Raw genomic sequence first — 17620 nt, forward strand, 5'->3', positions numbered from 1 at the left:
CTGGCTAATATCTGCTGACCGGAAGCTGAGAAATTATGTCCGAAATTTAGCATTAAAAAACCAAGTGTTATGGTATTCAATGCAAACAGAGAACAGATAGTGGCATACAGGGCCAGGAAATACCTCGCGAAAAATATTATAGATACCTTGGTATATAAATAATCAAAGGCAGTAGAGGATAACACGATGACGCTTCCCGTAAACAACAACAACAAAAACCGCAGATTTCCAGCGTACGTAGAAATCGGTTACAAGCGAAGCTTTCGGCGATCTTAATACGCAGAGATGCGGGCCATGACAAGCTATCACTCCAGAGAAAATTTTCGAAAAAAGAAAAGAAAGAAAGATGGGCGATGGAAGATAAAGAAGGCGATGTATCGACAAGAGCTAAAAGCAGGACGAAGACTTAGGCTCGAAAAAAAAAAAGAAAGGAAGATGAGCAGAAGTTCCAGATGGCTTACGGAAAGGTGAAAAAAAAAACGAGAGAGGTGCGCCGGTGGAAAAGGGCACACAAAGCTGAGGACTCTTAAGAAAAATAGGGCGCTGCGGGTTGTTCATAAGTAAGGGGCTTTACCGATAAGGAGAGTTCATACAGTAGCAAATGAGGATTTAATTACTCCGCCCGAACCAGTGGGCTTTGGCGCGAGACGGAGAATGAATTTGTGCTGGATACATAGAGTGAGACGGCTACGTTCTTGGTAACATAAAGATGAAGTGAACCCAGAAGAAAGACACTGGAGTGTATTGAAAATGCTTTGTGAATTGATAATTTTTCATTTTGAAGTAACGTATATTAAATGAGTGCTGAAATGACATAATGAACTTCTCTACACGTTTTGCGTTAAACGAAAGTTTAGAACCTCTCAAGCCCTGGAAATAACGTTGCCAACATTGGAGATATTGAAGATACTTAGTTATTCTATTGCTTTTCAATTACGAGTCATGGATATCAAAATGAATACTGTAATGACATAAAGAACTTCTTTCCATGTTTTGCGTTCAACGATGGTTTAAAACCTCTCAAATCCTGAAAAAAGTACGTAGCCAGCAGTGAATGTTTTTGAAAATGCTTTGTTGTTCGATTGTGTTTCAATTTCAATTTCAAGTGACGGATATTAATTCTAGTATTGAAATGACATAATGAACTCCCCTCCGTGTTTTGCGTTAAGCGAAGGTTTAAAGGGGCCCTGAACCGCTTTTTATTCAAGTGTAGAAATACATTTGAAATGAAGAAAGCCTACTTCAGAACCACTTTGCCGCAAAAAGTACTTCAATGCGCTCAGTAGAAGGGGAGTTATCGGCAATCAAACACGGCCTCACTGTGCTCCCCTTCCTCCTCCAATACCTTGCACTGCGAAGGCTGCGGCGGAGACGTCACCATGGCGCGCAGTTCAAATTTCCGGTTTGGTGCCTATGCCGCGGAAAACGTAAGCCAAACGCGGCTGTCCTCAGAGAGCCGCAGTGCGCTTAGATTTGGTGCCTATGCCGCGCTAAACGTAAGCCAAACGCGGCTGTCCTCAGAGAGCCGCAGTGCGCTTAGCCACTGGACTCGTGGCGGCACCTCGCGGCGGCCGCGGTGTAGCCGAGCGCCAAGCAGACAGTGAAATGTGACATGCAAGTTTACAAAGTGGGGGCCTCTACGTGGCATGAAAATGCGCATCGGATATGGCTAGCGACAAACTGAAACAATGATGCATTAAAGATGATTCAAAATGCTGTGTTATTCGATTGCTTTTCAATATTAAGTTAGGGATATCAAAATGAGTACTGTAATGACCCAATGAACTCCTCTCCGTGTTTTGCGGTAAACGAAGCTTTAGAACCTGTCAACCCTAGAAAAAAAGAAACGTCACCAAGTGTCAGAGCACCCTAAACAACTTATGATAATTGTTCTTGGGTGAAAAAGTTTCCTTTCGGGTACCCAAGAGGTGGGCGTACTGTGACGTCATGACACACTGACTGGCTCTGCTCCCGCCGACAGTGAGGGTGAAACGAGTGTTTACTTTTTTCGCCACACTCGCCTTCAAAGGTAGACAAAGAACAAAAGAGGCAACGGGCTGATGCCCTTGGGAACGGCAGAGCGAGAGCGCGAAAATTAATGAGCCCGCACGAAAAAGGAGCAAAAGAAAAGCACGAGAATCGAAGACTGACGGTGCTCCAGGCATGCCGCGAGCCTTACGTCAATGCCGAGCGGATAAGCTGCAGAAAGGATGAGCGTTGGAGTGTCGGACAAAGGCGGCCGGAGGGAAGGAATGGAGGCCGAGAGCGGCAGGGAGACAAGCAGTGAGAAAAGTGTGTCGAACACGGAGAGAAAGGAGGGAGGAGTGAGAGAGAGAGAGAGAGAGGAGGAGGCGCCGAGGTCGTTACGGCGAGCTCGTAATGACCGTGTTCAATCCAACTCGGAAATGGCAATCCGCGCAGGACGCGACGACGCTACAGTGGGGAAGAAAAGGCGCATCAAAGGGAGAAAGGGAATCCTAAAGTGAAGGGGAACACAAATACACACACACATACAGAAGCAGGCACACGAAAGTGTACACACCTACGTACACAAAAAAAACAAAAAACGCCCCCCTCACCCACACAGGAGGGACTGATACACACAGACACGGGAACATACCGATCTTCCTCCACCCCCCACCCCCCCACCTCCAAGCACGCAGACAAGGATACGCACACAGAGACAAAACACACACGCAAACATGAATGCACGCCCGTACGCACAACAAACGCAAAGCTCAAACACAAACACAGAGACGCTGGTTCACGTACAGAACACACGGAGGGAAGGCGAGTAAGAAACAGAAAACTTTCGCGTGGCAACGAACTACGCGTTTCCACAGGCCACACGATTAGGCGAAAAAATACCGACGACATTCGAGAGAGATATAAATGCTAGCGCGAGCCCGAAGAAGAAGAAGCAGCGGAAGGAACAGCCGAGCAAGCTCCAAATGACCATCGAATCGAGAGCGAAGCGCAAAACTCGAGTAAGTGTGTGTGGAGCCATATGATAGGGTATAGCACACGCGCGAGACCAGAGTGGCGAACATTAAAGAGAAAAGCCGGACGTCGTTAACGGCCCCTCATGGTGATCGGCAACGAAGTGGAGGCGATGGCAGAGACAAAAAGGGGGCAGGAGAGCCCGTAGGACAAATAGCCGATGAGTGATAACGACACACACAAGGCGCGCGATAAAATGTGAAAGAGAAGAGATGGGATTAAGATCGGGGAGCAAGGGCGAACGGCGCCACGCTAGGGAACAAGAATCAGGGGATGGGAGGAGGGAGGGGGGAGGATTCTGCGTAGCACACTTTAGGGGCGTAGACCAAATATTAATAATAACAAAGAAAAAGAAACTAGCAGGTCGAAGGATTGAGCGTGAAAAACAGCGAGGGCGGTAACAAAGCGAAAGAACAAAAAATAAGTAAAAGGGGAAACGCGCTCTTGGCTCAGGAACTGAGCACCATACAGGAAGAGAATAACGTTCACAATTTGAGGTATACGTTGAACCCAATGATGATGTACTGCCTGGTGATGGGGCGAAGAAATGAAGTAGAGAAAAAGAGAAACGGGCAAAAAAGGAAAAAAAAACGCCAGGAGAGAGAGACAGAGTGTAACGCAGGAGAAATAGCCCTAAGAAAACTCTCGACCACGGAAAAGCCAAAAGAGGGCGAGGTAGAAAAGCCAGGGGAACCGCAATTTACCGAGAATCCGCATATCGATCACGTTTGACCACTTGCGTTGAGTGGAAATAAAGAGGAAAAAGACAAAAGAACCTCGGGCTTAAGTCGGCAAAGACGCATCGCAGGATTAAAGTCCTATCTATACGTATCGAAAAGGAGCCCCGAGATAAGCGAAATACACGACCGAAAAGGGGTGCGAAGTTGATAGAGGAAAGAAAAGCGAAGGCGATGTAGGAGCTTACGGTAAAGCTAAAGTTACGATACGTCGTCAGGGGACGGCCAGTGACCGGTGCGTTCTAATTCACGCGTCTCGATCCCACGTGGTTTGCCAGCGTGAGCACTGCGACAGAATGTCGCAGGTTTGTCGCACGAACGAATTCTTCCCCTCGGTGCATTCCCTTGTGAAACGAGGTGGTGCCCTTTCGACTCCCTCATTACGAGCATCCCCAAAAAAGGGGAATATGGGGAAGTTCTCAAGGTTGGCGAGAGCGATAAAAACAAGAGAAAGGGTGCTTGGCCGCGCCAAAAGAATATATATATATATATATATATATATATATATATATATATATATATATATATATATATATATATATATATATATGTGTGTGTGTGTGTGTGTGTGTGTGTGTGTGTATATCGCAAGAAAGGGCGAGAATGAGCGAGGGAAACGCGAATGAGGAAAATGGGAGGGAGGGCATCGAGAAAAATGGCAGGCGTCGCATCGATGAGCACAGGGCTCTAAGGACCAGGCGAAAAAAGAAACTAAAGTGTGAAGAGAGGGGTTACGAGACAGAAAGGAGGATTCGGGAAAGGAAGGGATCGAGACGCCGAGTTGCCCTTTCTTCCCTAATCCCAAGGGAGAAAAAGTACAGTGTCGGTCATTGAGACTTCGCCAAGGGCAATCGGTGAGAATCACGAAATACGAGAAAAATGTAAAAAAAGGAGGGAAGAAAGGATCCCGCTCCAAACGGCAAAGAAATAAAAGCTAGTAAAATGCAAGCTAAAAAGAAACGCGAGCGACAGGAAAAACGACAGGCCAGGGAAGAACGAAAAGAAAATAAAGAAATCAAGGTGAAAGAATTCATGAAAGGCATGCGTATGTAAAAGATAATAAAAGCGAAGGTCGTCGTTGTGTCCGCTCAAACGGAGAAAGGAAATAAAATACGTGAGGAATGATATACTTGAGAAGGGTCGGGCGAACGAATTCAGAATACGCAACAGAGGACTGAACAAGATATCCAACAAAGAAAAGAAAAAGAAACGAGACCAGAGTGCAGGTGCCAATACACCATGGCAGGACCTTCGAAACTCAAGATATACGTGGTAGCACGAGTTGTGACTTCGCCATCCACTTTTTTCGGGCAAGGCTTGTCACTACATAGGAACGAAAGAAAGAAAAAGCGGTTCTGTGTCGTTCGGCTAGTTATGTCTGCCTTCCTTGTTACTTTCAGTCTTCTATTTTGTCAAGTATTTGGGGGATCCGAGCATATGATGGGGCATCACAGAGGCCAACAAACGCAAAACAAGCATGCCTCCAAGGTAAAAGAAAACGGAATGAACACTAGCGCGAATCTTCCACGTAGGCTTTCCTCAGGCAACCTTTCTCACGGCATTAAAATTTTTTTTTCGCTGTTCCCCCAATTTTTCTGTGCGCAGTGCGGTCAAAAAAAAAACTACTCTTTACGTCCTAGCATGTGGGCGCTGTCCATCTACCTAGCAAGCACATACCGTACCCGAGAACTCTGCCTCCATACCATACCCCAGGTCGTGTCAGTGTTTTCACGGCGCAAGGACACATGCTCCTCGGAGGAACGCGGGTTGGATGCGACCTACAATACCCCACGGCTACTCCCAATGCCACCGTCGCTCCTTGTTTCTCACTGCCTCCCTGAACACACAAACTCATAGAAAAGCGTCATACAAGGAAAAGTAAAACGCCAAACACTCGTGCTCGGGAACGAAGACCGATTTCACGCCACGGACACGAAGAAAAGAACGACTCCCGGGACGAGTCGGAAATAGGGACGGCGGTAGAGAGAGGGAGAGAGAGAAAAGGGGGGCAAGTATCCTCCTAGCTCGCTACTCCTACGGCCTCGGAGTCGAGAAGTGAAACGAGGTTCAGCACCACGCCGAGAACAGTCCGCGTGGTGGCAGGGGAGGGCGGGGAGAGCGAGAAAGAAAGAAAGAGAATCGGTAGAGGTACATATTCTGGGGACCATAGTAGAGAGAGACGAGAGGCGAGGAGCGGAAAGATGTCTCAAGATGGCGCGCGACCGAAGCGGCGGCGCTGCCATCGCGCGCCAGAGGACGAGCCGACGACGCGGCGGCGGCGCAGCTTCTCGCAATCCCTCCGCATCCCCTCGCTCCCAACTATACGGGAAGCGCAATAAAGCGTAGGGAGAGAACCCGCTCCCGCTGGAGCGCGCGGCGCAACGCAGCCTCCGTGTCGGACGCATCTACACCCGTACGGCGGGAATGGTTCCGTCCTGCGTCCCTAGCCCTCTCCCTCCCCCGAGTGTGCCTCCTCCGGGCGTCTCCCTTCGAATCTTTCTTCCTCTCTTCCTCTTCGCCGTAACCCCCCGCTGCACCCCCCCCCCTCCTCGACGCCCTCACGCTGCCCTCAGATGGGATCCCTAGCGCGGCCTCCTGCCGCCTGTCCTTCCCCATATTCTCCCCTCCCCGCCCAGGGGAAGAAGGAAAGCAAGGAGCTGGGACGCAGGCAGGATGCGGCCAGATCGTTACGCCACCATCTCACCACTCCTCTTCCGATTCTCCTTCCAAGCGTCAGCCCTAGCTCCCACTGAACGGGAAAGGAGGAACGGGAGAGTTACTGCTTGCAGCGAACCTCCGCCCCCCCCCCCCCCGCGTGCGCTCTCTCTGTCTCTCCCTCCCCTGCCGCCACCACCGCGTTCATTCGGGGTTCTCTGCAGCGGGCTCGGGCCCCCTCCCGCTGTACGAAAAAGGGAAAAGAAGAGGGAGGGGCAGAAATAAACAGAGAAGAAAGATAAAAAACAGAGAGAGAGAGAGACATGAGCCAACGCCGCCTCGTTGCCGCCGGGAGCGCGAGCGCGCTAGCTCTGCCTGCCTCCTCGTCGTCGTAGTAGTAGTGAGCGTGTGGCACGGGCGGTGCGGTGCGCGCGCGTCTGTGTGATTCACGGTTCTCTCTCCTCCGTGTGGGACCCGACGTCGAGAGGCCCGTCGGTCGGACGGCCGCCGGGTCGTCGTCGTCATCGTCGTCGTAACGTTGACTCGCGCTATACGCGCAAAGAAGAAGACAGTGCGGGTGTGTGTGTGTGTCTTTCCGCTTCAACGTCGTGCTCGCCGGGTTCAAGCCTGCGGCGTCCTCTCCGTTCCGCGGTCGCCTCGCAAGCCTCTCGGGCTTCCGACCACGGGAGTGGAGAAACGACCGAGAAAAGGATACCGCTGTCTCCTCCTTTCGCCGGTACTGGATTCGGCATCGGTTTTCGTGTAGTTCTAGAAAAGCAAGAAGAAAGAAAACTGCGAAGCGCCGTGTCTCTCCCTTCCCTCTTTTAAAGTCAGAGGAGGCCAATTGCCGAGACAAGCAGGAGCCAGCCCGTGGGGGCGCCTGACGTTTGGAGAGAGCCCAACACTGGGAGTTTGTGGAGAGTCGCGCTCTCTCGTCGGAACAAGGAGAAAAACGGGTGTCCAGCGAAGAACGTGATCGTCGTATTCCTTCTCGGATCTGGGTGAAGGGACGTGGGGATTCCGGGGGATGCGGCAGTGACAGTGCGCGACGTGTGCGTGTACTCACCTTCAGGATGCTGGCGCAGCCGGTGAGGCCCAGGGACTCCCAGAACGACACCACCGCCTGACTCTCGGCGTATCTGCGCAAGTTTGCAAAAGAAGGAAATTGACAAACAGTCGGCACTGATCGTGTTTTGCATTATTTCATCTCTTTCTCTCTTTCTGTTTGCCTGTGTTTGGCTATCCTTGACTCCATCCCAAGACATCTTATGTGATGCTACATCTGTGCGGCAAATCCTAAGCGACGGACGTGCCTGCGGTGGACGGCGTCGTTCATCGTTCCATCGGATAGACGACGCGCGGTGGTGCACGAGAACGCTCGACACTGTGACTCGGCCAGAGGGTCGTCGTGCCGGACTGACGTCATCCTCACCGCTTCGCCATCGGAGTGACCCAGTTTTTTTTTTTCTTTACCGTTGTTCAGTTTTGGCCGCTGTGCTGTTGTTAGAGCTCGCACCTAGGATTATCGCGGAATCGGACGAGGATGTCTCAGTAGGAACGGTGCAACGCGGCCTCTCCGTCCAATCGGGTGCGAACATCTGCTCGGCGCCGGCGATACCAGGGAACGGTGAGTGGCCCGTCCAGCCCGCGTTTCGCTGGGATTTCGTTCTCCCAACGAGAGCTCTTTGCTCGCGCTTTATAGTAAGAATGGCTCTGCGAGCATTCGTTCTAAACAAGCAAAACAGGTATACATGTCGCCGGGAAGAAAGGTATCCGGTCAGATTTTGTAGCGATCCACATCGCATTTTCCCCATTCCCCTTTTCCTTTTTTTATCACTCTCCCTGCGCCATTGGCTCTGCATGGAGCGCCGTTGCTGCGAAGTGATGTAACCGGAATTAATTGGCCGCTTGAAGCAGCGGGCGATAGGACGCGAAGTAATTAGAACGTCACATCTCGTAACAAAATACAACGCGTATGTTGTGAGTGTTGTTTGCTGCAATGTCATTCCTTAATTTTCTATGACGACGGATAACGAAGATATAAATCTAATTGAAAATGTTATGACTCACTGAAAGCAAAATGCAGCTCTCGAACAAAATACAACCCGTGCAGCTTCAGTTATTAAGCATTAAGGGCACGGAAAGGCAGGCTAAGGATTCTTTTCTTTTTATTTCGCGTAACTTATCCGTCGCGTTGAATAGAAGAAAAAATAGAAGAAAAAATAACGAAATTAGATAAGTCATCGATCGTGACAATATTTGATTATTTCGCGTCTCCGACTCCGAAGGAGGCCGATGCCAGTGAGGTAAACGCGAGACGGTAGGCGAACTCTTCAGGAAGGACAAAAGGAAAATAAATAAATAAAACTGACACGGACCTTTACAAATACGAGGAAAAGAACCAAACTGCGAATCCAACGAATGAATACGACGCATGCATCGAGCAAGATTTCTTTCCACAACAGCAACACGAAGGCGGACACCGAATTATGTGTGTTCTACATGCGACTATACTTACGTACGCCTACAAATGTAGACGCACGTCGCGGTTACCGATTGCGAACCACCGGGACCGCCAATAAAGGTGGCGCTACCAGTCACTCGCGGTGTGCGAATGTCATCGGGCCGTCTGCCACAGAATCTACGCGCGCATAATCGGAGTTGGGTTGCGCGTTCGTTATCATGCCATCAGAGCATTCTGCTCATTTCTAGACCGGTTCCGGAAGTCGTATATTGTAACGATCCATTCCTCCAGCCAAGAAGACTGAAAAATGAAATGCAATGTTACAAAGCGGGGGCATCTCCGTGGCATACAAATACGCTTCGGATATGGCTAGCGATAGAACTCTAAACGCCGTCTACTTTCGCTATGTTGCTGGAAATCGCTTTCAAGTTGGATTTTATAGTAATATGAGGGTGAGGTTAGGGTGCAACGCAAATCGTGTGATAAATGACCATTACCGGGTTGAGGACTTCACACATTTAGAGATCGCAATTTGTGCAGTGTTCCCGTTGAACCACCCTCTACAGGGTGTCATCATACCTTGCTGGTGAAGCAGCGCACTGACACGGACACGGCGAAGGCGCAGAAGAATACACGACACTCGCTGCACCAGCGACTATTTTATTTCATGACACATAATTCACATTTATATACCTGCGCGAACCACAGGCGTCAACGATAATCAAAGCAATATTAAAGGCATTTTTCAAATTCATTTGCCCTCTGAATCAGTCTATAACTCAAACACTCGCGCCCATTTTTGGGAGCAAGGCAGTTATAAACCGAGTCACACCCTTATTCATGTTTACGGGAGTAAATTTCTTCTTCTTTTTTGTGTACTGTGTGTACTGCTACCCCTACCGGTGTGCTGGTTTAACAAGCTCCCTTCTACACGGAATCACGCGATGAAACACTATCTAAATATCCTCATGGAGGCAAATACACGCCTTCACATGCCTTCAAGTGAGTTAGACCTTTAATAAAGTGAATGGCCTTCTTGAAACGTTCGGCTATTTGCTGCCATTAACAGTCATCGTCGATGGTGTGTGTGTGTGTGTGTGTGTGTGTGTGTGTGTGTGTGTGTGTGTGTGTGTGTGTGTGTGTGTGTGTGTGTGTGTGTGTGTGTGTGTGTGTGTGTGTGTGTTTACAGCGACGCTGTATATGCCTAGGCGAAACACTCGTGGTCCGACCACACACACAAAAAAAAAGTACTGCGGGGATATATGAGCCATTACATTCGTCTTACGTGACGGGCGGACAGATTTCTCGTTGGGCGGGGATAGAAATGCCATACGCATTTAAAACATACACATTTGACTACGTATTATTGCAGGGAAGCGGACGCAGAGGAGGGCGGGGTTAGGACAACGTCATGACGACGTAATTATCTCGCAGCAAAAGTGCGGCGCGCCATTGGCTGAGCCCATAGTGACGTCATTTCTCTCTCGCAGCAGAGCGCGCGAGCAGCAGTCTCTCTCTCTCCGACTTCGCAACATGTTCAAAGAACGTTGCGAAGTCGGAGTGAAGTCGGAATGAAGCTGCGTAACCTAATTTAGAAGGACTTCGATGAACCCGCTGAATAACAACAATGAACGGCTCATTGCACCTGTCCGCGATGGTGATTATGCGAAGCCCAGAGTACGGCATTTCAAACAAACGTTGTGATAAACCCAAATCAAACGTGCGCGTAACCTCATTAAGAAACACGAAGACGTGAGCAATAATTGAGAAAGAGTTCAATAAATCGTCGGAATTAACCAAGCGATAAACACCGGGACCGCACATTTCAGCTTCGCTGGTTTGCCATCTGTACGGAGTGCGTGGGCGGTAATTGTTTTTTTTTTTCATCTCACATCCCTTTGAATTCATGGCGTACACTCGCGTTTACTCGGCTCGTTTTTTTTTTTGCCAGTTCTCTCTGTTAGTGGCAAGAAAACCGTCGCGGACATTGATCAGTGGCTCAATTGAATTCGCACCTAACCCATTTCGCTTCAGTCGGCAGAGTATAGTGCCGCAGCCGACAACTTCACGCTTTTTTAAGAAGCACGTTCGACGCGTACTGCGTTCCCTAACCAACGACAAGTTAATCGATTTTTTAGCAGCTAACAATGCCGCTAACATTTAATCCCTGCACGTGCTTCTGAAAGGGGAATTGAATTCCTTTCTTATAACAAAAACTGAAAAAAAAGGGGGGGGGGAAGGCACGACATGAATGGACAGTACAGTAATGTTAGAATCCCGGCCACGGCGGCCGCATTTCGATGGGAGCGAAATGCGGAAACACCCGTGTACTTAGATTTAGGTGCACGTTAAAGAACCCCAGGTGGTCGAAATTTTCGGAGTCCTCCCCTACGGCGTGCCTCATAATATGAAAGTGCTTTTGGCACGTAAAACCCCATAATTTATTTTATTTAGTAATGTTACAATTTAGTGCACGTTCAAGTCAGGCATGGGATATAACGTGTACCCTAATAAACCAAGCGTCTGTGAGCAAGGAGTTTTTCAAGCGCCGCGTAGACAGTCAATCATTTCCCGTACGCTATATTACATTTCTCCACGTCACATTCTCAGGAGATGCAGTCTACAGAACTACGATTTTGCTAGAGAGTTATAGATGTGAAAATATTACGGGTTAGCTTTCTTTTTTGCCTGATGTTGCCAATATTTAGCAACGTTTGTAAAGCTTTTGAAGGCCCAAATAAAAAAAAACCTGCTTGCAACAGTCGGCACAGACTTCAGCTTCTGCTCTTCATAACGAGGAATTTCATTAAAACTGGTCGAACTGCTCTGCAGTGATAATATTTCCTCATTCAAAGTGTATTTAGGCAGAAAAAATCGGAGTCGGCCCGTGAGCAAAGCTTCCTAATAAGGGCGCGGAGGTATTTGTCAAAGAACTACGCAATGCGCTAACGACTTATTGCGTAACTCGCTGGTCCACAAAGAGTCCACAAACTCTACAAATTTGCGAAACCCGACAAAACCACGTCCCTAAATAGGACGACAGAAAGTTGCTGCGCTACCGGAAGCGCCGAGTAGCTCGAGCAACGGCAATGTTTTCTGCCTGTCACCGTTACAGAACTCGGCTTGGCTCGACTCGTCTCAACGACAAGACTGCAAGGTTCCCAGATGCACTGCTGATGGCGCAACGAAAAGTGATATCAGGAGGAAAGGAATTCACGCGGAAGTTGTAGCACAGTACTAATACTAGTACGTACAGTACAGCACTAATCAGCTCATCGCGAGAAGAGATTTTGACCTAAGTACAGTAACAATTCCTAAAACCACACACACACACACACACACACACACACACACACACACACACACACACACACACACACACAAACACACACACACACACACACACACACACGCACACACGTACACACACACACACACACACACACACACACACACACACACACACACACACACACACACACACACACACACACACACACACACACACACACACACACACACACACAAAAGAACATAAACATTTATCTGCGGTATAACGACGAAAGTACCAGGCTATGTTTTAGGACAGGCTATCGTTTCGTTCAACAAAGCAAAAGCCAAAATTTTCCAATCCCTCTCGTACATCGTTGGAAACTCATTAGTGAGAAAGCAGCGGATAAAATTAAAAAAAAAACAAAGAGGCGCAGGGTTGCGGGGGGGGGGGGAGGGGGAGTACGAGAGTTTTATTAGAGACTATACATGTGTCCACTGGAAAGTGGGAACAGCCCGAAAACTCGCGCGGATAATAACAGCACCGCTTTTGAGGGAGTCGTCGGTCATTAAATAAGTAATAATTAATCTCTATCAGTGTCACTTATCCGGAACAGCGGATGAATTACTGCCGAGATATTAAATCAATACTCCCGAGAATGTAAACGGAACGGGCACCATGGAATCACTCACTCGATTGTATTTCATTTTTTTTTTTCGATCCCTGACACAACGGCTTAAAATAACGCGGTTGAAAGTAAATACAGCTAAAAAATGGTCTCAAACGGGAGCGGTGCGGCGACTGCCTCATTAAAGGGGCATGCATATTCATGCGCACATATTTCAGAAGCAAAAACACTCATTAACTAACACTGGATACGCAAGAGAGCGCGCCGGCGAGCGTTATACACTTCGTGTTACATGTCGCGGACAGTTTCGCCGCGCTTAAAACGACGTAGTTTGCCAGGCGGGAGCGAAACCCCAGGTAAACAAGAAAATAAACAATTAAAGTGGCGGAACAGAGGTAATTGCGAGAGAAATGCGTTAGCATAACGTCGCACCGCTCTGGGGTTCCCGGATCCACGATTTAAACCGCGTTCACCGCACTGCAAAGTGTTGTGCAGGAACACACTCGACACGACTGACGTAAATAAAGGGGGTTAACCGCGGGGCCCGATTTTCATTAGTCACATCATAAGAAGCCAACAAACACTGACACCAAGGACAACATAGGGGAAATTACTTGCGCTTAATAAGTGAAATGAAAGAAACGATAAATTAATGGAAATGAAAGTGGAGGAAAACGCAACTTGCCGCAGGTGGGGGAACGATCCGACAACCCCAAGAGGAAGCTTTAGCTCGGGTGCTCCTATCTAAATACATGTAAAAGGAGAATTCGTTTTTCTCGGCAACCACTGCACCAAATTTGACGAGGTTTGTTGCATTTAAAAGACAAACTTAATATCTAGTGACTGTTGGTTTCGAAATTTTGAGTTAGGTCATCAATCTTTTATTAAAAATTGGGAAAAATAAAAAAAATTCAAAAACAAAATTATCAAGTTTACAACTCTAACTCAACCACTAAAAATGATAATAGAATTCTGTGAATTGCATCTAATAGTACATCTAAAGCGGACAAAATTGATATGTTACACAAGAATATAAAAGAATTTATTCATAGGAAAATACAACTTTTGCAAAACCGTTGTAACCAACGTAACAAATTCACGTAAGATGTAAAATGACATATTGAATTTGTCCGCTTCGAATGATCTAATGGATGCCGTTTACAGAGCCGCGATATCGGTTCTTGATGCACAGCTATAAATTTATAAACTTCGTGCTTCTATTTTTTCCGAGCGGTCAAGTATTTGAAAATCGTTTTAAGAAAATGCAAGCCCTAAATCGAAATTCCGCTTCCAACAGTCACTAGAATTTAACTTTCTCTCTCAAATGCAACAAATTTCATCAAAATCGGTCCAGGGGTTATCTCATAAAAACGTTTTTGCCTTTTACATGTATTTGAATAGGCCGCGTCGGAGTTGGGCCCGAGCTAAAGCTTCCTCTTAAAGCACAAGTAATGTGCCCTGTGCTGTCCTTGGTGTCAGTGTTTGTTGGCTTCTTATATATACACCTCTGCCACGTGGCCATAGACACATACACAGTTTCCCTCTGTGACACGCCCAATGTTAACGAACTAAAGAAAGGAAACGCGGGGACCCAAAGCAACGACGGAATCTAAATGACGCCAAGCTTGTTCGAGTTATAGAGAGGTAGCAAGCAGCAATGGCTGACACGCGCAGTTTCATCATCGCCCTAGCTGTTGGCTGTCCGCATCGAAAGCGAGTTGTGGCACTTGAAGATTTGAAGTTCACTCGAGTTTCAAGTGCGACAGATGAAACACTCAGGAGGAAGGGCAAAAGAGAGGCTTCGATGTCTGTCATGCTTCCCTCCTCCTACTCCCCCCCCCCCCCCCCCAATAACAAAGAAAGAAATATGTGCATTGCGCTCGAAAGCCTGACCACGGCAGACTTCTTTTCTGCATTTCAAGGGCCCGTATAGTTGAGCTTGTCGAGGGAATCCCTCACTCCATTTTCTCTCTAGTACTGCACAGCCGACCGGACGCCCGTGTGACTACAGCCTCTCTGCCTTCCCTCGTTACTTCTCTCGCTTGTCAAGGGAAGAGTGACGATTTCCTAGAAGTGCATGCATACGTAAGTACGGCACATACTTAAATACAGTTAAGACTCCTGTACACCGGTCGCGTCGCCGTGGCAAACACCCATTCCGAGGGGTTCAAAGAAGAATGGGCAGGGAAACGCAGTGGCACTAGAACAGAGTAGTCCATAAAAGAAGTAGTATATAAGATTATAACAATTAGGTATATGGAATGTGACATATATTTTAGGATGAGAGAACGACGAGTAGAAAACACGCTTGGAACAATAGCTTAATGAATACAGCTCGATTGACGTTGCAAAAAAAAAAAAAAAAGAACGCGAGTACAATCATTAGGCGAGATTAGAGCTAGGGACGTGGCTTTCGGAAACCAACTTCGCATCGACCGCTGTGTGGACCGCATAAAGAATGTCGTGTGCGGAACTGTACTCGAAGCGATGTATTACGAGGAAAAAAAAGAAAAGGATCAAATTAGGCGCAATCGGGACGCGACGCGATTATCGTCGCATTTGAGATAACGTCTGCAAGCGTGTTCGGCCGCACGCAGGCATCGCGGCGTGCCACAAGGAGAGAGAGAGAGAGAGAGAGAGAGAGACTTGCCGATTAAGTACAGAGGTTCTCGCCACACTGAGAGAGCGGGGAAGTCATTACGCAAGTTTTTTCGACGCAAATGAGCGGTATGCGCGCGCTTTTCTGAAACGCGGGGAGGGATTTGCGTGCGTATGTACGGCGAGCACTCGCACGCACAAGCAGCGGCGGCGTCTGTATAGAAAGCTGACGTGGACTCCCGGTTATATAGCCGTGGGCTCCGAGATCGCTTAACTGTGGCCTCCGAGATCGCTTAACTGTGGCCTCCGAGATCGTGCGGCGCTGCTCGTCCCGGAGCAGCCTCGGAGACGGTTTCTCTCATTTGTAGAATGGATGCAGCAGCTTAAACAGCAAACGGAGCAGACTGGAGCAATTGGAGCAACATTCCCAACAATGCGTTTGTCCCATGGAGCTGAATAAGGGGCCGAATTTCGGCTGGATATGCATTATTTCGCTACTTCTCGGCTTCAGGCGCGTCCTATGACGATTAATTACGAAGTTATTGAGTGAAACTTAAATAGTCAGCTTTAACACGCCTGTATCCAGAAAAAAGAATTGTGCACACGATACTGTCGGCGCGTACATAAACGTTTATTTCACCACACCGCATTAACGGACTGATTTATACGAATTAAGGACTCATACGAGGGAAGAGGTGCGAAGAATTAGACCATTAGCAGGGCCGCTTACTCGCCGCTTAATGGTATTTTTTATTATTTTTTTTTGGGGGGGGGGCGGGATTATGGAAACACGATAATATACAGAGAGTAGTGACTGCGGAGGCGGCAATGACGAACTAAAGTCGACCACTCCGCGCTGTTGGTGTCGGCAATAAAAGCTCACAAACGAATGGCAATACAAACCGAGCCCACGAAGGATATGAATAAGGTATACGCTATTTACGACGCATTACGGACGTCCTCAACAACTGCTCGCTCTATAATGGAAGCAGTCAGCAACGTCAAATGCTCGTTAGTTCGACAGACTCTTCATTCATGTCCTACAGATGCATTACTACTATGTCATCATTCTCCTGACCTGAACTATTATGTGATATATGTTCTGTTGATAAAACTCAATGGGTGCATTAAACCTTCCAATTTCCTACAACAGAAGCATTCGTTGACAATACACTACGCGCGGATTAGCGGTATTAGAAAAGCCTTGGCGTGTCGGTGAATAAATACATGGTGATGGCTGTAAAGTGACACGTGATAATCTGACTACCATAGGCAAACTTTGGAAACAAGTTTACACGTAGGTTAAAACACGTTGGCGGGCTGGTTGGTTAGAATCCATGGTAGAGTGTATAAGCGCGACTGGACGAGGACGAAGAAAGAAACAGATACACAGACGCAGCGCCAGACACAACACGTAGGGTAACGTGGAAAACTGGCCTGGTAGAAACCACGACGATGTGTTAAACGGCTCTTCGTAATTGCGCAACACGTTGTCTACCAATTATTGAATTCATTCACGAATCATTTCTGTGTTCCCACCTGCCGAGCGTTAACGACTGTGTCCCTAAGTGGATGTGTCATCGTCAGTATACTTTTTGTTTTCAGTGGAGTAGTGGAGTATATAGCCCGTCAGCCTGTCACTGACGACCTCTCGATTTCCGTCCACACGCAACCTCAACCGCTGCTTCCCTCACCTCGCCAAACCTTACCTAACTAACTTTGCGCTGCGTATTGTACGTTTGTTAACCGACGTGTAGCTCCCAGTGTGGCGATCGACACAAAGCCGGCCTCGAAGGAACCCGACGGCTGTTTGGGACGGCTTTCCGCAATTGCGCAATAGGGAAGAGGATGTATTCTTTGGTACGGTGAAACAATAACCTCCCCCCCCCCCCCCTCCCATGTTCCACCTGCGACAAGCTACGGACGCGGCTAAAGGAGGCAGGGAAATGGAGGCTCGGTCTGAATGTCGCAACAATGTTTCGCAAGCGTGTAGGCCCGTACATACAGCGTCTTCGTTAGTCACAGTTCCATGGGTCGATAGGCCCAACGTCTGCCTATAAGTACAGGAAGCGAATCAGAGAACGGTTTGCAATATTCGTACATAGACTGTATACAGAGTGCTCTATAGTTCCATATTCGAAGGGTTTATAGAAATAGCGTAAGCTCAGAGAAAGAAACGTGCCGAATAAGGCACCAAATTTTGTTCAGCGCCGTACGGGGCGCATCACCCCACGCGGTAACCTTCGAAGTGCTACATGGCCTTTTTT

The 17620-nt window shown here is 48.0% G+C and overlaps 1 protein-coding gene across 6 annotated transcripts in view; it reads right to left on the reverse strand.

Moving 5' to 3' along the window:
• Window positions 1-17620, reverse strand: part of LOC139047784 (ninein-like protein) — a 529102-nt gene that overhangs the window by 105954 nt on the left and 405528 nt on the right. For all 6 annotated transcript variants that reach the window (XM_070521865.1, XM_070521864.1, XM_070521863.1 and 3 more), the window contains exon 8: window positions 7459-7531. In XM_070521865.1, the coding sequence (XP_070377966.1) occupies window positions 7459-7531 (73 nt within the window). The remainder of the gene's footprint in view (window positions 1-7458; window positions 7532-17620) is intronic.

The sequence above is a fragment of the Dermacentor albipictus genome, chromosome 7, assembly GCF_038994185.2.
Source record: "Dermacentor albipictus isolate Rhodes 1998 colony chromosome 7, USDA_Dalb.pri_finalv2, whole genome shotgun sequence".
NCBI classification, from domain to species: domain Eukaryota; kingdom Metazoa; phylum Arthropoda; class Arachnida; order Ixodida; family Ixodidae; genus Dermacentor; species Dermacentor albipictus.